The sequence below is a fragment of the Centroberyx affinis genome, unplaced genomic scaffold, assembly GCF_046629955.1.
Source record: "Centroberyx affinis isolate AG114_WGS23_722 - 3 ecotype Tasmania unplaced genomic scaffold, CSIRO-AGI_Caff_v1 ptg001094l_1, whole genome shotgun sequence".
NCBI classification, from domain to species: Eukaryota; Metazoa; Chordata; class Actinopteri; order Beryciformes; family Berycidae; genus Centroberyx; species Centroberyx affinis.
The window spans coordinates 1,008,331-1,030,890 of NW_027279639.1; the positions used below are offsets into that span (position 1 = coordinate 1,008,331).

Consider the following 22,560-nt stretch of genomic DNA (forward strand, 5'->3'; position numbering starts at 1 on the left):
TGACATGTTGCTCAAAAGAGAGGGTTTGGTCGAAGATGATGCCAAGGTTGCGGATTTGTCACAGTTCAGTTTGAGGAAGTTGGTTTGGAGCCAAGACTTCATTTCCATGATGCAGTTGGTCAGGGTTGAGTGAGTGGCAGTGGTGATTGCTTTGGTGGAGATGTAGAGCTGGATGTCGTCGGCGTAGCAGTGGACCTGAAGACCCACAACAGCAGATTATGTGGCCAAGGGGGAGCATATACCGGATGAAGAGGAGGGGGCCCAGCACTGAACCTTGGGGAACACCTTGGGATAGAGGAGCAGTGGGGGATTCGCAGTTGTTGATGCTAATGTACTTGTGTCTGTCGGAGAGGTAGGATTTAAGTCAGGAGAGGGCAGTGCCGGTGATATTGGTTTATATTGATAAGGCAGGTGAGGAGGATGGAATGGTTAATGGTGTCATATGCCGCACTGAGGTCAAGCAGGATGAGAATATTGAGGTAACTGGCATCAGAGGAGAGGATAAGGTCATTGGTAACTTCAGGTTGTTTCTATGCTGTGTTTAGATCGAAATCCGGATTAGAATGGTTCATACACATTATTGGAAGATAGGTGGGCTTTGACTTATGAAGCAACTGCACGTTCCAGTATTTTAGACAGAAAGGGGAGGTTGGAGATAGGTCTGTAATTATTGGGGATGTCTGGATTGAGCTTTTTAAGGATGGGGGTGACAGCAGTATGTTTGAAGGCAAGAGAGATGGAGCCAGTAGTCAGGGAGGAGTTTATTGTTGTGGTGATGAGCCGACATATAGCGGGAAGACAGGCCTTGACAAGACTGGGACTGGCTAGTTAGAGGGGGAAAATTGAGGGAAGGGAGTGGGAGTGGCCAAATTGTTCTAGTCTCTATTTTTGTTTGAAAGAATGACAGGGAGGAGTTGCATTCGTTGACTATGAAAGATTGGGAAATGTTGTCCATAGGTTTGAGGAGTTTATTTATTGTGGAAAATAGGACTTGGGGTTACCAGAGTTACCATAGCCAGACTGTATGAGTTGAGAGTAGTTTTTATCTGACGAAGTTCAGGAGTGTACCAAGGAGCAGAGTGTGTGAAGGAGACTGTTTTGGTTTTGATGGGGGCCAGCTGGTCGAGGCAGGAGGAGAGTGTGCGGTTGTAGTAGTTGATGAGGTCAGTGGGGGGTAGAAAACTCAGGGAGAGGGGAGATGGACATCTTTTCGATGAGGGATGATGAGAAAGACGAGAGAGAGACGGAATTGAGCTTACGGAATTTTATTGTGCGTCATTGTGTATCGTCATTTTAACACTCTTCTCTGTTGCAGCCCCACTTTGTGATTTTTTCACATATAAATCTTAAATCTAAAACATGAGCCTTGCAAACTCCAAGGTAAAACCCAAAACTTCATTGCCTACATCAATGAACTGCACTGATCTGCATTGTAACTCTCATAAGGGAGCTAGGAATCTGCCAAGAATCCACTTTGATGGGCTCTTATCTTGTTGTCTTCCTATCATGGGCTATCTGGTGAAACAGATGATGAAACTCAGTGATGTTGCAAAGAATTTCAGGCAGGTTTTTTTTTTTGCTTGCCCTGGCCTTTGTGGTATCAGTGTTGCGAACCTTGGCAGAATGTACATAACATTGTGAAAAATCCACCGTTACAACAGTGATCATGTTGCTGTAAGCAGACTGCAACATCATAGGAAGCCTGCCAATCAAAGTGTAAACAATGAAACAGAGTAATAGGTCTTTTACTCATAGATTCACTCATCTCCCCAGTACCTACCCAGTGCACTTTGCACTGTACCTGTATACCTGTAAACTACTGAAGTATCAAAAGGTAGATGATATTACCATTTCTGTTGAGGTTACTGTTGCGTATTTATAGAAAACTGCTAATGTTTCGTGTTTTGGTTGTTTTTAATGTGGGTTTTCACAGCAGACATGAAAATTGCCCTGTGGGGATACATCGAGTTTATTGAATGAATTAAAATTAATTGAACTGAACTGAATGCCAAGGACTGCTGAGTACTAGAATCAATTCAGTAATGAAACCTGCGCTATACTGTACATGAACGTGTTTCTGTGTGTGGTTTCCAGTGTGCGCGTGTGTGTGTGTGTGTGTGTGTGTGTGTGTATGTGTGTGTGTGTGCCAGAGTTTCTCACGTTGGCAGGTGGGGAACGGGGAGGTCCAGGTGTTATCCCCCATACACACCACCAGAGGATCCCCCAGCAAGCTGTAGCCTTTATCACACTGGAACTCGACAGCGCGCCCGGCGTTCAGGCTGTGCTCCTGCACCTTACCATGCAGCACCTGCTTAGGGCTGTCGCACCCCTGGGCCACTGGGATGAGACATGATGGAGAGGAGGAGAGGAGAGAGAGAGAGAGAGAGAGAGAGAGAGAGAGAAAGAAAGAAAGAAAGAGTTAGTGAGTGAGTGAGTAACCATTCAAAAAATGTCTTTTATTGTTTATGGTACATTCAGTGTTGAGGCATTGACCAACTTTCAATCACAAACTGTAGACAGCATAGTTTGCTGTTGAGTTAAAGCGATAATCTGTGAGATCCTTGTTTTTGTTTTTTTTTGCTACATCTATGGTGCTCAGCGCTCATTGCTGTCGTGTTTCTGCACTGCACTTCCCAGAGGTCACCTGTCAATCAAACAGTGTGTCCAGTACTGTGACTTTGTCTTTTTCCTTGGATTTTCTGTTGATGAAGTTTGAATTTCTTCGTCTGTTCAGCCATGGTTCATGCTAACTACCCAGTTCAGTTAAACTTCTGTTTATTCCAAACAAACCGATGTTGTGGCTTCCGGTAATGTTAATCACTTCCTGTGAGCCAGAGGATTTTTCCAGAGAAAGACCTAACCTTCACCAGATGTCTAGAACACTAAATGCAAAAGCTTTCATGAATCGGCGACGGAAAGTAGCAAAATGGACATATATTTCTATAAAAATGTCACCGATTACTACTTTAAACACATTGTTTACTGTAGGTCCTCCATACCTTCACATGAAGGTGCTGGCAGGCTCCATGTGCCATTGGACAGACAGATAAGGGTCTTTGGACCGAGCAGCTGCAGGCCTGGGTTACACACATAGCTGGCGTTGTTTAGATAGGTCTCTCCTGTGGTCTGGACCAGTGCATTTTTTACTGAGGGAGGAGGCCCACAGGACTGTGCTGGGGAGACAACAGACAAGCAGAGCAGTGTTGGTGTGGTTGATGAGTGTTGTAGGGGAAAATGTGCGTAACGTTATGAGGAACTCTGGACTGAAATTCACTCAGTCTCACTTTCCATTCCATTTTTTTTGTCTTTATCGGCAAGAGATTTGAAAATACTTTTGCCAGCACATTAGGATTAAATATTGACATTTTTACAGTTTCCCCTCCCTCTCTCTCTCATATGCAAACAAACCTACCAACACACTCTGGCTGGGTTCCACTCCATGTTTTGTCGCCCTGGCAGGTCTGGATAGAGTCTCCCTGTTACAGAGAAAATATACTGTAAAGCCACAAGAATAGTATATGCCTCATGCACAGCAGTGCTACCGCTATATTGGTGGTAGTGATAGCAGGAAACATATGATACAATAAAGATTCATGATTTATTTTTTTCAATTGTGAGCAGATGTACCTTGCTTGTTTCTCATAAATTGTGCAACAATGTAACCTAAACTGTGGTGAAAATGCACTTATTGTAGAGAATTCACTGTATTCAAATGAAGGAGGCAAGGACATCAGTGGGTGCAGGCATATCAGGAGCAGAGTGACTCAGCTCGTTCTTGTTTGCACTGTAACCACACACTCCCATTCATAGCTTTGGAGAAATCATGTGACTTTCTGTAATCTGATTGTTAGGCACAGGCATTAGCCATTAGCACGGTGTGGACGGTCTGTTGTTTGAAAGCACATTGCAGAAGAGAGAACAAATTCCTCTATTGTCAAACAGGATGAGTAGCTTTTGATACCTGGTCTAGAAGGGGTATGGTGTCACTGTCTGATCTCTATATTGACGGCAATTTTGCCTCCTTCAAACAGTTAGTGCAGAACTGTGGCATTCCCAGATCACACTTTTATAGGTACTTGCAGCTCCGGAACTTTGTAGCCTCGAACCCGTCGTGCCCTCCCACTTCTCTGTTAGACTCAATCTTTAACTGTAAATCGGTCAAAAAACAGGCTATAAGCATAATTTACAAACTACTCAATACATACAATTTGATGCCTTTACACCTCCTTAAAAATAAATGGGAAACAGACTTAGATGAACCAATTTCAGAAGGAACTTGGCACAAAATAATACAGGGTATTTTCTCCTCTTCCATATGTCTTAGGCATGCTGTTATTCAATTTAAAATTGTACACCGCCTGCACTGGTCTAAAGTCAGAGTTTCTAAGATCAATGCCGACATGGATCCCACATGTGATCGATGCAGGCAGGCTCCAGCCACTCTGCTGCACATGTTTTGGACATATCCAAAGCTTTACACATTCTGGCAAGCCATCTTTGAGACTTTCTCTAGGATATTTGAAAAAGCAGTAGAGCCGTCTCCATTTATTGCATTGTTTGGTGTGCCCCCAGTGGACACCCCTCTTAGTAGGTGGGAGATCAGCATGTTGGCCTTCTGCTCTTTCCTGGCCAGGAGACTGATATTGTTTAAGTGGAAATACCCTATTCCACTGACATATAGTCATTGGATCAGGGGAGTCATGTACCATCTTAAATTGGAGAAGATTAGATATACTGTCAGAGGGTCTACTAGGAAATTCCATACTATTTGGCAGCCTTTCTTAACCTTTGTTGAGGATATGGAAGCTGACAGCATGATAATGTAACCAATTTTTCTGTCATTTCATTCTATTTGTGTTATTTATTTTCCTTTTATGGATGTCTGGCTATGTATAGTGTTTATATGCGTTTGTCTGGTATTTGGGGGGTGGTGGGTGAGGGATTTGATTAAGTTTCCTTTTCTTTTTCTGTTGGACCTGTTTGGACCTGTGATATAATGTGAAAAATTATAAAAAGACCCTGATCAAAAAAAACAGGAGATGAGTAGCTAAGTCTGTTTGATTTATGGCACTGTCCTGCACTGACATCTTTCAGGGGGGATCAGGAGCAAAAAAAGTAGGAAATGAAAACACATGATGGATCGCAACTTGACCACTGTGTTACACAATAAAGTGCTTTGCACAAAGTAAGGGATGTTCTGCCATTATCCACCATGTTGTGTTCTGTTGTCATTTAGATTCTGTTATCCAAACTGTTTTTTTCTTCCTGATGTTTTATGTTGTTTTGTTTGTTTTGAGATGAGATATTTTTATAAGCCCCATTTTTTTTATCTCAACTGCATAAATTAGTAATAAATTAAAATTCTTTTTAAAATTCATTTTTAATATCTCCTCTGTGTCATCAATGCATTTTATCACTTTTTTAAACTAAACTAAAGACAGGTTGGCATGATGATCAGCACCTTCATGTCAAAGCCAGGCAGGCAGGAGTACATGACGATGTCTCCGTAGTCGTAGCTGTCTCCCTCGGTGACGCCGTGGAGCAGAGGAGGGGGTTTCTCACACACCACCAGCTCACAGGAAACCGACGAGACGCTGGGAGACCAGCTTCCACCCAGCTTACCACACAACACACCAGAAAGGACAGTGAGACAGGAGAGAGAGAGAGTTTCAGAGATAGTCTTTGGGATAATTAAGTTTGGTGATTTTGCTTTTCTTTTTCTGTTCATTGGTTTCCTAGCTACTAAAAGTATAAATTATGAAACTTTTGCTGTTGCGGTGCATTTCTACAGAAGGGATTTTTTTCATGGGTTTTTTTAAAGCATCATGACTGCTTCTTTGGATCAAAGTGATGAGCCACAATATTCAAACTCTGGTTAAACTTTCACATTCATAAAATAAAATCTGCACTTCTCTAAATCTCTTTTTGGTGTTTCATAATCCAATGACTACATTACTTAAACTATCAGGCCACAAGTTCTTCACATGCATGTAGTGTGACTCTTAGTTGTATTTAACCATTATTTAACAAGGTAATCACATTACAATTAAGAATCTAAGAGACTTGGACAAGAGAGCAGCATCTGCCTTGTCATGACAAATCATTAACCAATATCCTTGAAGTCTTTCCTACCTGGCATTCAGCTAGCGTTGAGCCCTGCAGGTAGAAGCCAGGAGGGCAGGACAGAGTGACGGTGCCCCCGACAGGAGTGAGCTCCTCCCCATTGACCACCAGATGGGTGATGGAGAGGTTGGTGGGTAGCAGGCAGGGGGCGGGGCGGCACCGAACGCTGTGTTTGGACCAGGTACCATCACTCTGGCAGGACAGAGAGGCTGTCTGTGTGGCTAGTTCATACCCATCCTCACACCTGGAGAGCAAGAGGGGGAATAAATGAAAAGGATGTAAAGAGAGAAAGTGGAAGTGCAAAGAAAAATACTGGAGAAGGTTTAGACAGAAATATATGGGAGAAATGCATCTGTTATCCATCTATGATAGAAATACATCCACACACAAATCAGGGCTACCAACACATGTAAGGCTCTGACAAACATACTGGAAGTGGGGTGATACAATTGGTAAGTTTTGGGCAATGTAGATGGGCCACACTTCTAGCAAGAGGCAACAAAGTGACAAACAGGGTAAAAAATATATTTTCTTAGCAACAAGATGCTCCCAATTAATGCAACAATGCATAAGCAACTCTGTGGGTGATGTTGTCCATCAGAGCTACCAAACAAAACAAAGTTGAGTTTGATAACCCATACTGTAATAACAATGATAATATTTACCTGTATGTGATTTGGCTGGGGAAGGTGAAGGTCTCTCCCACCACCTGAGCGTGGGTGACAGACAGAGGTTTTCCACAACTCACAGGCTCACAGCTGATCCTGGGTTCCCCCCACCTGCCATCTCTTCCACAGGAGAGGTGTGGGTAGCCCTTTGCCTGGAACCCGGGTCGGCACCTGTATATGACCGTGTCTAAGAAGGTGGTACTGCCACCCTGCATGACAGCATTAGGAACTGCAGGCGGGGCGACAGTGCACCTCCCCCGGCCACACACAGGCACCCCAGGGCTCCACACCCCTCCCTTCTCACACACCGACTGAGAGGGACCCAGGAGCTTGTGGCCTTCGTCACACTGGAAATTCACTCTGTCTCCGCAGGCGTGGTCACGGCCCAGAACTACGCCGAATTTCAACGCAGGCGGGGCGCAGACGCAGGGTCGGCACTGGGGCACGGTGCCCTCCCAGAGCCCCTGGGCGGAGCAGCGCAGGACAGGATCCCCCACCACCTCATAGCTGTCAAAACAAACGTACTCCACCACGTCGTCATAGTTGAAGCTGGAGCCGTTCAGGAAGCCGTGGCTGATGTCCTCAGGTGGGTCACAACTGATGATGTCACAGTGAGGCGCTGGTTTGTCCCACAGTCCATCCGCTTGACAAACACGCGTGGCGTCCCCATTAAGGTTGTACCCCTCGTCACACTCATACCTCACCTGGCTGTTGAAACCAAAGTCTGACCCCAACACACGACCATTGGGAACTGGTGAGGGTTTGCCACAGTGGGCAGGTACACAGGTAGGAGACTTATGGCTCCAGGTGCCATCAGCCTGGCAAACACTGACAGGTTTCCCCTTTAAGAGGAAACCAGGCTGGCAGCTCAGTTCTATCTCATTACTATAGGTGTACTCCTCCCCTTTAACAGTAATATCAGTGGGGACTTCAGGGGGACCGCAGGACACGGGCTCACACCACGGCTTCTGCCCGTCCCACTTCCCATCTGCCTGGCAGGTGATAGTGTTGCCACCCTTAAGAACAAACCCAGAACTACACTCATAGTGTAGAACCTCGGGGTAGACAAAACCACCTCCATGAGCTGTGCCGTTAGCAATAGCCCCCGGGTCGCCACAGGACACAGGCCAACAAACCGGGGCATCATCAGTCCACAGTCGGCCTGACACACACTGTCTGACAGGCTCCCCCTCCAGCTCATATCCTTCCTGACATGCATACTTGACCAGACTGCCAAGGGAAGTATCAGTCACATTCACCCAGCCGTGCTTTGGACTAGGTGGAGTTTCACACTCCGCGGGGACGCATGACGGGGCCGTCCCATTCCAGCCCCCGTCCTCCTGACACACCAAGGTGGTGGGGCTTGTAAGATCGTAACCTTTGTGACAACGATACGCAATCACCGTCCCCTGAAGGAAGCTCAGGTCCATGGGTGAGGCTGATGTAGCGCCTGTCCCTGATGGAGCAGAGCCAAGATCCATCACCCTAACATATTCCCCAAAGTCAATATGAGGAGGCAGGCCACAATCCGAGGGAACGCAGACTGGAACAGAACTGGACCACCCAAACTCTTCACAGGTCAAATGGTTCTGGCCCACTAGTTGGAAGCCAGGGAAACAGCTGTAGAAAATAGTAACGCCGAATCGATGGTCCAGGCCCTCTACAAAACCGTTATCGATGGGTTTGGGTGGGGTGCAGGATATCTGCACACAAACAGGTGGCTCCATGTCCCACTCCCCATTAGCTAGGCACTTCAGAGTCTCTGCACCTTGGAGACGGTAACCACGGCGGCAGGAGTAAGTGGCACCGTGTCCGAACTGGAGTTTTGTATACGCCACTTTTCCGCTGTCTATCGGTTTAGGGATGGAGCATTCGATCGGGCGGCAAGAAGGCACCCCTCCAATCCAGAGTCCGCTCTCTCCACAGAGGACAGTGGAGTTTCCCGATAAGTTATATCCAGGCTTACAGCTGTAGAGTGCTGTACTGAGGTACATCAGACCCTGGACATCGACTATACCATTAGAAATCTCCACGGGCTGAGGGCATTCTACCGGGATGCACTCTGGGTAAGGGCTGCTCCATTGCCCATTGGCTAGACAGGAAACAGAGCCCTCTTTCTTTAAAGTGAACCCGTCCATGCACGAGTAGGTCACCACTGAGCCAAAATAGGATTGGGCTGAGGATGAGGATGAGGAGGGACCCCCAAACGTCACCTCCGGAGGTGGGCTGCAGAAGACCTGCTTGCACACAGGGAAGGTGTCGTTCCATTCCTGCGAGGGGGTGCAGCGGAGGATCCGGGCGCCGTGGAGGACGTAGCCATCCTCACAGGACAGCTCCACCGTTCCTGAGTCAGAATCCAGGCCCTTCAAAACCAGGTGGTTCTCCTCCAGTGGCGGTTCTGGGCACTGGACCGGCGAGCAGCGCGGACGCCTCGTCTTATCCCACTTCCCGTACTTCAGACAGGTCCACACGGCATCCCCGGCCAGTTCGTAACCCTCGTCGCAGACGTACTGCACTTTTCGGCCCACCTCAAACGCAGAGCCCCTGTAGTGGCCGTGGACAATGTCAGGAGGAGGGTCACAGGTCAAAAGGACACAGGAGGGAGGGTCGTTGTTGGACCACTGGCGGTTGGCCTGGCAAACTCGATCTGGACGACCAACCAGTCTAAAGCCTGCATTACAGGCGTACGTCACCTTGCTGTTGAAGATTAATCGGCCTTTGCTCTGCAGTGGGAGAAACACAGGGACGATTCTCAGAAAAATGAGAGAAAATACGTCACATGCCTTGTAACATTTTTTAAAATACTTATTCTCAGTCATTTTACAGAACAGATTGCTGCTGTTGCTGAGCATTTGCCTCATTTTTCATTTTATCATTGAGGCCATGAACATTTGAAATTATAAAATGGGGTTTTCACGTTTCAAGGCTACCAGAGATCATGAAACTTACTCAACACTGAATATGTATATGAATATGTATTCCCACTCTGTTTTGATTCTCATATTCATAAGAATGGTTCATGTGTATGTTTACTGGTAAATGTGGCCCATACCTGGATGATTCCATTCCTGAGTAGTGGGGGGCTGGAGCAGGACACAGGTACACAGGTAGGCAGAACTCCCCCCCACTCTCCATTGGCCTTACAAGTCCTCCTCTTCTCCCCTCGGATCAGGAAGCCTTTATCACAGCTGTACGCCACCATAGCTCCAAAACTATAGTTTGTCCCGCTCACATACCCCCGCTCAATGCCCTCAGGCCTGGAGCACCTCACTGGCACACAGCCAACATCATAGGGTGAAGGATCCCACTCTCCTCCCATCATGCATCTCAGCGTTGCTGTAGTGTTGAGCATGAAGCCCTCCTCACATTTATAGCTCACTTCAGTATTGCTGGCATATTTAGGCTTGTTGACCGAGTCTAAAATAGCGTGGGGTAGGTCAGGCGGACGTTGGCAAAAATTTGCAATGCATCGAGGGGCCTCCAGTCCATCAGGGGGCGCCCACACACCCTGGGCATTACACACCATCTTAGAGTTGTTGCTGGCGGTGTAGCCGTCGATGCAGTAGTAGTTAGCTGTGTCTCCAAACAGCTGGTGGCTCTCGTAGGGCTCAGCGTGGTCGATAGCGGGCGGGGGTCCACAGGAGCGGGGGACGCACTGGGCGGAGCTGTCACTCCATTGGCCGCTTGGCAGACATTCTCTGGTCTCTGGGCCAATCAGAGTGTAGCTGAAAGCAAAGAAGACCAACAGAAATAGAGGATGTAAGAAATCACCACACAACATAACAAGCAGATATCACACAGCACTGATGTTCCTTCAGGAAATATAAAATGGGTAGTTTCAGCCAAGAAATCTGATTGGTCAAAGACATTTTTTTTTAACCATGCTGATAATTCCCCTAAAGCATGGCTAGCAACCAGGGAGCTAATTAGGAATCTTACTAGCTTTCTTTTTTATTTTTATATATATATAATACTTTGGACAATACACATGCATTGGTAGCCATTGTAGAAAAGCCCTAATTCCCAAGATTGCGTTCTTTCCTGTGATTACAGGTACTTTGGTGATGCTGACCGTACTGCGTCACCGACGTGAAGAACACTTTCCATTGATAAACCAACATAATAATTGAGTGGACTTCAACCAGATTTACCCTTCTTTGCAGACATAGTGCACCTTGTTTCCCAGTGCATGGTTATCTCCTACGGTCATGGCGTCTTTCAGGGCCGGAGGGTCGCTGCACAGGACACTCGCACAGCGGGGGGGCGGCCTGCTCCACTCCCCAGTCGCTTCACAAAACACCTCCATGGAGCCCTGTGGTCTTCACACCAACACATTACTTAGTGTACACACCCACACTACTGATGGACTCAACACTATTATAGTGACACCCAGATTTATAGTAGAAGACTTGTGAAAACAAATGGGCCAACACCAATGACACGTATCACACAGAGTTACACAAAGTTCATAGTGTCACTTGAGGTGAAACCTGTATTGTATATTCTATAGTCCTGATTTAATGACACATTTAGTGAGATTTCTTTCACCAAACAACACACTAGAGTACTCTGGTGTGAGTAGAGAAAGTATTTGAAAGTCAACTTAGTATATTCTATGAATTATTTGGAGCAAATATTTGACCCAAGGTTGGATCTGTGGCCACCATCAACAGTCACTCACATCTGTTCTTATTAATGGACAGTGATGGATCCATACCTGTATCCCTCAGTGCAGGTGTATGTGGCAGTGGACAGGTATGTATTTGATTTGAGGGTGTAGTCAGCGTGCTCGACAAGTGGAGGCTCCCTGCAGGTCACCGGATGACAGACAGGTGGCGTCCCACTCCACCTCCGACTGGTCAGACACTGGAACTCATATGGGACTTGAGGCAAGAAGCCATTCATACAGCTGAGGTAGAACAAAGAGGGTTGGGGGATACAGAGGGGTAGAAATGGAAGTTAACCTGTGAACTTTACTGTTGATTGCTATGTTGAAACTGATATGTTAGGTATTCTCTGCTGACATGATTTTCTCAGTAGGTGCACAGTACATGCACACAATAAATCAGTCAGGTCAATATCTTATCATAGTGTTGTAAGGGGGTGCAAATGATACCTGAAAGTCACCTTGCTTCCATATGTGAAGTTGGTTCCCTTCATGACGGAGTTCTCTGGGACAGATGGCTTTGGACAGGAGAGAGCTAGAGAGCAACATCAAGGGGATGATTAGTTACTGTTGCTTTCTATCATTTTAATACTGTAATGAAACCTTAAAAAAAGGGTGATTAGAAAAGGGTGATTTATATTATGTTATATGAACTTGCGGTGGAAAATTAACTGTAGTGTAGTTATCTTTATCTTCAGAGTAGAGGACTTTTAATAAACACATAATTTCATGCTTGTCTCCCTGCTTGAAGGATCAGTGGAAAGTCAACAAGTGCCACTTGTTAGAAACTGATCATAGAATTTGAATTGATTAAATTGAAGTTCTGTGTACTCATCACTTATTGAGTGTAGAAGAACATTTATATGCATTAAGTGTGTATATGTCTTTAGTGTGTATCTGTTTGCAGAGTGAAAAAGTACTGAATCCTTCATGCAACTTGTTTACCAGATCTTTGTGCTCCGTTCCTGTCTTTATCAGACACTCAAGGACATGTGAAACTCACAGGTAGCACCCCAAGTTGTTACACCCTCCCCTATCCTTGGGGTCTTTGTACTGAAAATCATACTGCTCACTATTCAGAGAACGGCATTTGCCACTGCTGTGAACTTCTCTCTGTGCCGCACAATAATAAATAACCTTTTGGAGGAAGAACACACAAATCTCAGCTTGAATTCCTTTATTGAACAAGTTTTCTCGAGACATTACTTGTAAGAAAAACCAAACAAACATTAGTCTGCTCTCTAATGCATTCATAACAACAGAAATGGTCTCTGCCTCTCGCAAACAAGAAAATATGCTAAATGGGATTTTAACAATTTCAGGGTTAGCACAGTAGGTCCCCAAAAAGTGTTTAGAGATTTTGGGTGGTGTACTGACTTTCACTGCATACGGCCTACGTTCAGTGTTACATGGAATCATAAGAGAGTTCGCTTTCAGTCTCACAATTCCACAGCCAATATGGGCTGATCACAGCAGAAAGGGCACAATCTGCAGTCGCTGAGTGAGTTCCTCTTTCTCTGCTGGAGAGAACGTGGCGTAGAGCCAAGATGGAGGTGCTGCGGTGGTCAGGCCTTTCAGCCTGCTGCATAGTGGAAGACAAAGAGACAGCTGTCTATATAATTACCCCTTCACAGCACCAGGGGTCAAGCATGTGTAGGGCAATCACATTGCATAGTGTGTGTGTGCGTGTGTGTGTGTGTGTGCTTGTGTCTGTTTCCCTGTTGTACATGTGTAAGTGGAAAGTGTGTCTGTCTGTGCTTGTGTGTGTTTCCCTGTTGTACATGTGTAAGTGGAAAGTGTGTGTGTCTGTGCTTGTGTGTTTGTGTCTGTGCATGTATGTGTCTGTGTGTGTATATGTGATGTGTGAGCATGTGTGTTTTCATATGTATGTGCATGTGTGCGTATATTTGTGTGTGTCTGTGTTGTTTGCTTTTGTGTGTGTGTGTGTGTGTGTGTGTGTGCACATGTGTTTGTGTGTGTGTGTTTCCTGAAGGGTATCAGGACTTCTAATATCTGCATAATAATGAGAGACTATGATTACATCTAACCATGTAGTCTTTCTTTGCTTGTTACTCAGTGCCTATTGGCCATTTTAATTCCTCTGCCTGAATGCTTTGATGCTGAAGCTCTTTTATTACATAGAATAAAGAGTGGTTCAATGGACATAATAGTAATGAATCCATATCCACTGAGGTTTAAATACCTCATTGTGTGCTGCCCTATAACAGCTGCTGAGAATGTGAATGCTGTGAATGCAAAAGCTGTGTTTATTAAAGGAAAATACCAACATTTTAAATATTTACCACCTGACCATTTGTTGTAACCTATTTGGAGCATGGAACCTATTTGACTATGAAATACTCGTAACTTTCTGGAACTCATTGTACCTCCCTTGAGCGCGGCAAGTGAAAAGAGATTTTTCCTATGTGGATAAATAAAGTATCTCATTATTACGATGTCTCATGTAACAGTATCATCGTTGCCTCTTGAGCTATATTGCTCATATTAAATGTCACCAGGCCAGTTTCTGTATACTGCATGCACTCAGTTTTCCTTTCATTTTCTCAAAGAAGTAAAATGGTCCCCTCTTGTGGTCAGAGTGTATGGAAACAAGAATAGATTTGAGAAGGTAGGTAGGAGGCTGGAATACCATTTAGCTTCTACTATTATAATGGTGAGGTTGGTTCTTTTTAGATATTTAGTCATGGGTCTTATTTAGAAAGAGATGAATCTAAAAAACTATAAACCAGTCAAAACCATTCTTATATTGACTTATAGACATTTATAGAAATTTAAACTCAAGACTTAATGCAATTTGGCCTCATCACCTTCACTGTATATACCTTGATGAGGGCCATGGGACCTAAATATATTTTTAAAGATATTTTTAAGTTAAATATAACAGACTTTTAACTGACTTCAGAACACCTTTAATTCCTCAGAAAATAAAATATAGGATTCACTCAATTCAACATACTTCCTGTAGTACTGCACTGTGATGGTATGACATCATGCATATGAGGCTCTTGCCATCCCACAATGCCCCTCACCTCTGCAGTATGGGAAAGGACTGTTCCAGCTTCCTGTCTCCAGGCAGCGGAGGCGAGACGAGCCAATCAGCTCATAGCCGTCGTTGCAGGTGAAGACAACCTCGTTGCCCATCAGGAAGTTGCTGCCCTCTCTGTGGCCGAAGTCTGGAAACCCTGGGTTCTCACACTTCACTGGCTCTGGGGGGAACACACACACACACACACACACACACAGAACAAATGGGTTCATGTATGGACAGACAAAATGTCCTTAAAAGCACTTTCTCAACATGAAGAGAAATCTTTTTACTAACAAAATACATTCAAAATGCATTATTCTTATGCAATCTCGTTTCAATTAATGCATTTTTGTTGCTTGCCTCATTGACTTTTATTTATTCTTGTTTAATTGTTCGTGAAACGCTCCATAACACTTTGTATTGCAAGTTCATTATTATCATTATTATTATTATAACCACAGAAGAAAGATCCATTCTACTTCTATGTTAAAAACCCACACACAAAACATGGTGTGTGTGTGTGTGTGTGTGTGTGTGTGTCACCTGTGCAGTTCTTGCCGTCTCCGCTGTAAGGATGGATACAGGTGCAGGTGTAGGAGCCGTCTGTGTTCTGACAGCTGGCGTGATCATCACAGTCAGATCCCAGAGCGCACTCATCCACGTCTGAACACACACACACACACACACACACACACACACACACACACACACACACACACACACACACACACACGGATTGCAACTTGTATTAAAACATACTGGTATTCACATACTGTTGTTATTATTGTTTGTCAATGTAAATGTGAAGTATTTGAGTAAAGTATTTGAGGTTTTTGCCTTCACTGCAATTTGTTGAGAACACTGAACTTTGGACTTATTTATTCTCATGATCTATATGATCTACAGTGTAGAAAAACAGTGCACAGAAGCACACACTATAGATGATATACATATATGTACAGAGCATCCTATGGGAATAAAAAACTGCCAAATCAAGTTGTACTATGTGTACTCCAATCGATAAAGTTGAAAAGCAAAATGCGTGTTTGCACCGTTTATTGACACAACTCCAATGCTTTGTGCATGTGTGTATATAATCTACAGTGTGTGATACCGTGTACTGTTTATTTTAGTATTTTGGCAGTTTTTTACTCCCATATGTTAATGGTATAGCATCAATGTTATCTGTGCTTATTCCTTTCCAGATATACCAACAACATAAGGAAGTACCCAGGCAGGCTGGCGGGTTTCCTCCCCACTTGCCGCTGTTGGCACAGTGCACCTTGGCGTCCCCCAGCAGGTAGAAGCCAGCGTTACACTGGTAGACCACAGAGCTGCCGGCCTGGAAGTCCGTCCCCTGAAACAAGCCATGCTCCAGCGGCCGAGGAGGCCCGCAGGACACTCCTGTAGTACAGACAGAGGTCAGAGGGGTTTATGGAGGATTTCCCTCCTCAAGGCTCTCCCTTATATGCATTCTTCATCTACTACATCAAATGTGCAGTATATAAAATAGTTTCAAACTGTGGTATGGACAAAAAGTAACTTACATCCATATGCTGTAGGTGATGCTTATAAAATAGATGTATTTTCCCCAGCCTTAATTGCTTATTTATATTCATAAGGATAACAGGATTTTCAGCGTTCCAATTTTCACTGTAGAAACAATGTCAAAGGACTGGCAATTACACGTGTCTTTATATGTTGGGGGTGGTGATGTCCCTGTGTCTGTCTGATTACCAGTGTGTTTAATGCTTCTATACAGCCTCCTTACTCGCACACACGCCTGAGAGCCTTACGTTCACAGCGGGGCAGGGGGTGGCTCCACTCTCCTTTATTTTGGCACTGCAGCACTGGCTCCCCCACCAGGTAGAAGCCGGGATCACAGGACAGCTGCACCTGGGCGCCGGGGCTCACCTCCACAGTGGAGGCATGCAGGTGGGACACTGCGTTCTCCAGCTGGGGGCAGTCTGGAGAAAACAAAATGACAGTTGTATGCTCAACTACAACTACAACTCCTGTATTCCACAACACTACATAAATCCATTTTGGAAAAATTCAGTATCTGAAGTTCATCATTCAATATGTCTAAAATATAGAAGATTCAGTCTGTAAATGAATGATCATTTTGCCAACCAAGGTCTTATGTTACCTACTATTCTTAAATTATTTTGTCATATTTCTCAATCTCATTTAGGACCAAGACTTTTCACTTATATCAGTTTGTACGGCAGCCTTATACAATTAAAGAGACTAAACAATGAGACAAAGACCACTGCATGAACAGAAATCCACATACAGAACTCACTGCAGTGTCAAAGTAATATTTAGTTAAAGTTTGAAGAGAAGCCTTACCAGCGCAGAAGATGCTGTTGAGGTTGGTTTTGACCCGGCCCACCACCCCGTTCAGGAAGTCTGGCCAGGCCAGGACGTTTCCTCTGTGGGTCACATGGGAGGCTGGACAACTGCTGGCCAGGACCTTGATCTGTGGACCGAGGAGGGAAAGGTCAGTCGGTGCAACAACATATATGAAACAATCTTTCATATTATCACTGTGGGGTGAAAACATCATATCTCTAATTAACAACTAAGATCTAATAGCCTTGTTTTTAGCTTGATGCCAATTCATTTTTGATGTTATCGAATGGGTTTTGAAAGGGTTTCATATGTCCAAGGGGTCACAGGATTTTTTCAACCATCTAATCCTTCACTTAAAGAGAAAACATAAAAATCATCAAAATTGGAGTTACGATGTTTTCACAAAACAACAGCAATATTCACATTCACATACATATTCCTATTATACTTCTGGGTTACATGTTGAATGAGCTGGTTTCACAGACTTGGATTAAATTTAGTCTACGAAATCCCAAATACTTATTTAGGCTAATAGTCGAGGACTATACAATTGACTCAGCCCATGTCTTTTAAATTAGGCCAATAGTGATTATCCACCAAAGAATTAAATGTCCCACTGAGTAAATGCCCCTAATTTAGTGAGCTAAATCTGAAACTGTGAATCATGTGTTTAAGATTAAAACACAGCTGAGGATTTACCTGCTGTGGTGTGAGAACCCGATCCCAGATGTTGAGCTGGCTGATGGAACCAACAAAGGACTCGACCGGGTTGAACCCCTCGCCCCTCTGGTCCTGGTCCTGACCTAATACCAGCGCCCCGCCGCCTACAGGACGCAGGGCAAAGGTCAGAGGTTATCCACTGCTCACTGTGAACTTATTCTACTTGTTTACTTGGTTTCACTTAAAGATGACACACTGAGGGGCAATGCTAATGGGAAACATGCTTGTGGGTTCACCCTCATTCCAGACTTGTACATTCCCATCCAAACGACATATGTATTTCAATCAACAGTGACCTAAATCAAATTTTTCATGATGTTACCCATTTCGACATTTACATATTTGGCTGTCAAAGACACTGTAAAATGGTGAGAAATTATACAATTTTAACACAAACAGGCATAAAGTGAGAGTGTATCAATGGTAGTAAGAGCCAGTATACTGTATATCTGGAGAACATGCAGAATCTTACAGCATATACAATATTATTACGTATATATTGTTTATTCCGAAAAGGAGATATTCAGCAAAACTTTATCGAAGCATTTTAACTCATATTATTGGATATAGTCCAGACAGAAAGGCAGCCAGGCTGAGGATAGCACTACACCTGGGATAGTGGTGCCGACTGACAGGCCTTTGCCTCCGTCCGAGGGCTTCCCGTTGATGTAGATCCTCCAGTCGCCGTCCCAGCTCCGCCAGGACACCCCGATGTGGTACCAGTGACCCGTGTTCACCGCGGGGCAGTCCGTGATCCGCTCCTTACCGTTCACATACAGCACCCAGCTGCAGGGAGGGGGAGAGGAGGGGAGGGGAAAAAAGAGAACAAAATGGTGAGATAGGATTTAATGCAAAAGAAAAGAGGCAGTGAGAGAGAAGGAAAGAAGCACAAGACGAGAGGTACAGGAAAAAGAGGAGAATGAAGGAGTGGTATATAATGTAAAGTGAAAGAAAGAAGAGAGTAGGAGAAAGAGCAAAAAGGCACAAGGAGACAGGAACAGGAAGAAAAAGAGAAAAAGTATGACAGAGAAAAAAGGACGCAAAAAGAAAAAGAGAAAGCAAAAGATAAAAGTAGTACAAAACTGATAGAGCTCTAAATGATGATGGGATATTGCTTTTAAACACCAAAAAAGTTAATAGTTTAGTTTAGAGTTTATAAATCATATTTACTATGTGCATTGCAGTCACTGACCAAGAAGACCTACTGTATATTATATTAAACATGTATAGAATATACTATAATCCATGTGAATTTCTATTCATTTAGATTTTGCTGCATCACTGACCCATTGTAGTCGATGAGAAGGAAAGCGTTGTCGCTGCCCTCCACGGCGTAGGAGACGGGCGTGCCGTAATTGGTGGTGTCCGATGACCTCATCCAGAAGGTGCAGGTGATCTCTGTCAGTGCTGGCATCATGCCATCCATCATCACGTAACCATGGATACCGGACACCTCAAAGTCCAGGTTGAAGGCAGAGGACATCTCTGATGGGCCAGACCAGGAAAGTGTTTGTATGAGGAGGGTATAAAACTCTTTCACTTTCACATACTTTAAATAGATCAAGTAGCCTGCTGCCTGTTTTCCTTTTTCCAGTTACTATCTCTCTATCTTTCTTAACTATCTGTTTCCCTCTCTAACTGTATCTTCTTCTACAAGACTGTTCTTGTCCTTCCTTTTTTTAATCTATCGAAATTTGGATATAAAAATTCAGGCAATTATTTCATGCATTATGCATTTCACAACTATTTCACCTACTTTTTCTCACAAGACGTTTTCTTTTTCAATTCAACTCTCTCGATTTAATTTCAATCTAACAGGTTTGACCAAAGCAACATTTAATATTGCCAGCACAAATAATATAGCAAATATGAAACCCAGGAGAACATTCATGACTGTGATTGTGGGTACGACAGTGATGCAGCTAGCACAGCACCTAAATGCTAATAATCAACATAAAGAATGTTGTCAAGGGTGCTATGGCTTTTATACAACAGTTACCACTGTGTGTGTAGTGTACTGTGTGAAAAGAAATATGCATACAAAAGGATAAAAAACAAAAGAAAGCAAGAAAGATGGCTAACTACCTCCCTGGTTACCAGAGGAATTCTCATAGCAACCAATAAGAAATCGCTAGCTGGCTTTATGGAAATTATCAACCCAGGTGTAACTCATCGCTGACCGATCAGACTGCTTAGATGAAACAGTACAGAATTAACATTAGCAATCTCTCCCTATCCCTCTCTCTCGTCTCTCCAGTTGCCATGGTGATGTGTCGTCTGTCCTATAGTACCTGTCTCACACCTGGTTCCGTTGAACCCAGGGAGGCAGCGGCAGGTGTAGGCCCCCAGGCCGTCCAGGCAGCTGGCCCCGTTCACACAGGGGTTGGGGTCACACTCGTCCACATCCACCTCACACAGCCGGCCGCGGTAGCCCTCCACACACTGGCATCTGGGGCAGGGAAGAGAGACGCACGATATGATACCTTTTACTGTCCCGAGAGGAGAGGTTCAGCCATCACAGAACACAGTACAACAGTACACAACACATTCACTGGACGACAACTTTCCTTTTAAACTAGGAGTCAGGGTTAGTGTCCTTAATCAGTAGGTATCCTTCCAAAAATACTGGAAATAAACTTTTCTTTGTGGAGACTACACTTTACGCAATCTTTAATTAAATGGAAGCCACTTGAGTGTTGAAAAGCATATTTGTGGCTATAAGAGTCTGCACTCTCAATGTTGTTATTCAGTTTTAATTCAGCCAATTCAGCAAGTGGATTTTCTTCCAAATCCACAAAAATTTAAAAAGTTTCTCATAGTGTTCCTCGGCTTAATTTTACATTTTGAATTATGTTTTAAGTGAATTGTTAGCTACCCTACAGAGAATAGATGGCACCCATTAAGCAGCATGTTCAATACACTGAGAAACAAGACAGTAATATATAGTATATATAACCTCACAGATTGTTAGCTGAAAAATCTTACACATTTTCTGACTTTTCTGTACATTAGAGGCATCCTCCAGTGACCGCATCACTTCATTCAACTTTCTAAGCTTCAGCAAAAAAGTCAGTTTCAAAAAGTGATGTATAACAATCATCACAGTCAAAATGATGTGTAGGTGTACAGCATCTGAACCACACCAGCGATACACAACTGTGCCTTTATCAATTGGCAGAAATCAGTTGTTTGTCTTTAAACCAATGGTTTTGTTGATACGGTTGTTTAAAAACTTTAAAATTATTCGTCATGCGGATTAAAACTATATTGATTGTAAGTAACATTAAGATATCACTTGTGCATTAATGACTCAAATGCAAAGAGTTGTTTCTTACCATCGGACTCTTTATTACCTGAAATTATTGACAGCGTCCAGACATGAGCCTCCATTCAGACAGGGGGCGCTGTAGCACTCATCGATGTTGACCTCACAGCTATCACCTGAGAAGCCAACGGAGCAGGTACACGAGTAGCCGCCTGTCAGGTCGTCACACACACCTCCGTTCAGACATGGGTTGGACAGGCACTCGTTTATTTCCAGCTCACAGCGGGATCCTGCAGAAAGATTAAAAAGTGAAATATTTTAAATACATCACTTCATGCGGAGATAACTAATATCCCATGTTACATGTTGATACATATTCAGTTCTATCTATCTAATTTATTTCTATAGATGTTTTGAAATTACATGTGCAGAGTCTTTTATGTCCACTTTATGGATGAAAAAAATCTATATTTTATAATTATTATTAGCTAAATCATTTAAGTATTTCGCCTGTTTCTACATCATGGTTTGAATCTTTGTACATAGTTTATATTTGATAGTAGATGAAGAATGATATAGGGGAGTCAGCAAGTTCTGCAGGCTACAATGCAATCTACATTTCAAGTTATGTAATAAGGTTGAACTGCTGTGTCCTAAGCGTCTGATTAGGAAATCAAGCGACCCAGACTAGAAGTATAATGCGGCCCTGTTATCTAACCTGTGAAGCCGCCAGCACAGCTGCAGGTGAACCTGTTGACCTCGTCCACACACACTCCTTCATTCAGACAGGGGGAGGAGAAACACTCGTTCACCTCCGCCTCACACAGAGAGCCTGGGACAAAGGAGGCAACACTGGTTAGTAGTCAAATGACTAGTGATATAGAATAAGCACAAACGATAGGACACAGTAGGTGGTGAAGTGTATTCCCGACATGTTAATGCATTACATGTTATTAAGAGTCACCGTGCACTATATAGGAAACTTACAAGTAAAGCATGTGTGCATCTCCTAGCTTAAATAGAATCAACTTTATATCTCTAATCACACTCAACATAATATTTGTGTTGTAACTGTATTCTTCAATTGTATAGATCATATTTATTGCCAAGTTCCAACACATTTTCCACTTCAAAATCAAACACTTTTCCAGACTTTGATGTCTTGATTTCTAGATTTGAAGATTTTGGTCAGTGTTGAATATTGCTGTTGTCAGGTGAAAACTTTGTAACTCCAATTTTGCTGATTTTCACATTTTCACTTTGAAGGATTATATATGTTGAAACATTCTTGGGCTTGTAAAACCTTTTAAAACTCCATTGGATAAACTCAAAAATGCATGGTGGTCAAGCAAAAAAACAAGGCTGTTCTTCTTGGGGCTGAAAAGTTCAAAGGTGTAGCAATTTTTCCACACTTTCTGACCAATTCCCAAACCTTTCGAGACCTGGAAGTAATCAAACTCCTTTTCCGTCGTTTTACAGACTTTCCAGACCTGTGTAGGAACGCTGTGTATAGACAAGTTAGAGTTCAGTGTTGAAGTGTTTCCATACCCACAAATCCGGGCTTGCACTGACACTGGAAGTCTCCCATGCCGTCCTTACACAGGCCTCCATTCTGGCACGGAGCAGAGTCGCACTCGTCTATGTCACTCTCACACTTGGCACCTAAGGGAGAAATATCAGTCATATTAAGTACTGGTCATGACAAAGTCACATA

The 22,560-nt window shown here is 43.8% G+C and overlaps 1 protein-coding gene across 1 annotated transcript in view; it reads right to left on the minus strand.

The window, feature by feature from the left end:
• The window catches only part of svep1 (sushi, von Willebrand factor type A, EGF and pentraxin domain containing 1), a 56,723-nt gene that overhangs the window by 9,369 nt on the left and 24,794 nt on the right, over nucleotides 1–22,560 (minus strand). The window contains exons 20-41 of the mRNA XM_071523548.1: nucleotides 22,395–22,508; nucleotides 21,565–21,678; nucleotides 20,935–21,136; nucleotides 19,873–20,030; nucleotides 18,868–19,066; nucleotides 18,192–18,367; nucleotides 17,561–17,685; nucleotides 16,859–16,988; nucleotides 16,303–16,473; nucleotides 15,737–15,910; nucleotides 15,050–15,169; nucleotides 14,508–14,684; nucleotides 11,908–11,992; nucleotides 11,509–11,700; nucleotides 10,943–11,110; nucleotides 9,844–10,516; nucleotides 6,789–9,514; nucleotides 6,133–6,367; nucleotides 5,462–5,617; nucleotides 3,413–3,476; nucleotides 3,000–3,173; nucleotides 2,161–2,337 (exon numbers count right to left, since the gene is read on the minus strand). Of these exons, the coding sequence (XP_071379649.1) occupies nucleotides 2,161–2,337; nucleotides 3,000–3,173; nucleotides 3,413–3,476; nucleotides 5,462–5,617; nucleotides 6,133–6,367; nucleotides 6,789–9,514; nucleotides 9,844–10,516; nucleotides 10,943–11,110; nucleotides 11,509–11,700; nucleotides 11,908–11,992; nucleotides 14,508–14,684; nucleotides 15,050–15,169; nucleotides 15,737–15,910; nucleotides 16,303–16,473; nucleotides 16,859–16,988; nucleotides 17,561–17,685; nucleotides 18,192–18,367; nucleotides 18,868–19,066; nucleotides 19,873–20,030; nucleotides 20,935–21,136; nucleotides 21,565–21,678; nucleotides 22,395–22,508 (6,510 nt within the window). The remainder of the gene's footprint in view (nucleotides 1–2,160; nucleotides 2,338–2,999; nucleotides 3,174–3,412; nucleotides 3,477–5,461; nucleotides 5,618–6,132; nucleotides 6,368–6,788; nucleotides 9,515–9,843; nucleotides 10,517–10,942; nucleotides 11,111–11,508; nucleotides 11,701–11,907; nucleotides 11,993–14,507; nucleotides 14,685–15,049; nucleotides 15,170–15,736; nucleotides 15,911–16,302; nucleotides 16,474–16,858; nucleotides 16,989–17,560; nucleotides 17,686–18,191; nucleotides 18,368–18,867; nucleotides 19,067–19,872; nucleotides 20,031–20,934; nucleotides 21,137–21,564; nucleotides 21,679–22,394; nucleotides 22,509–22,560) is intronic.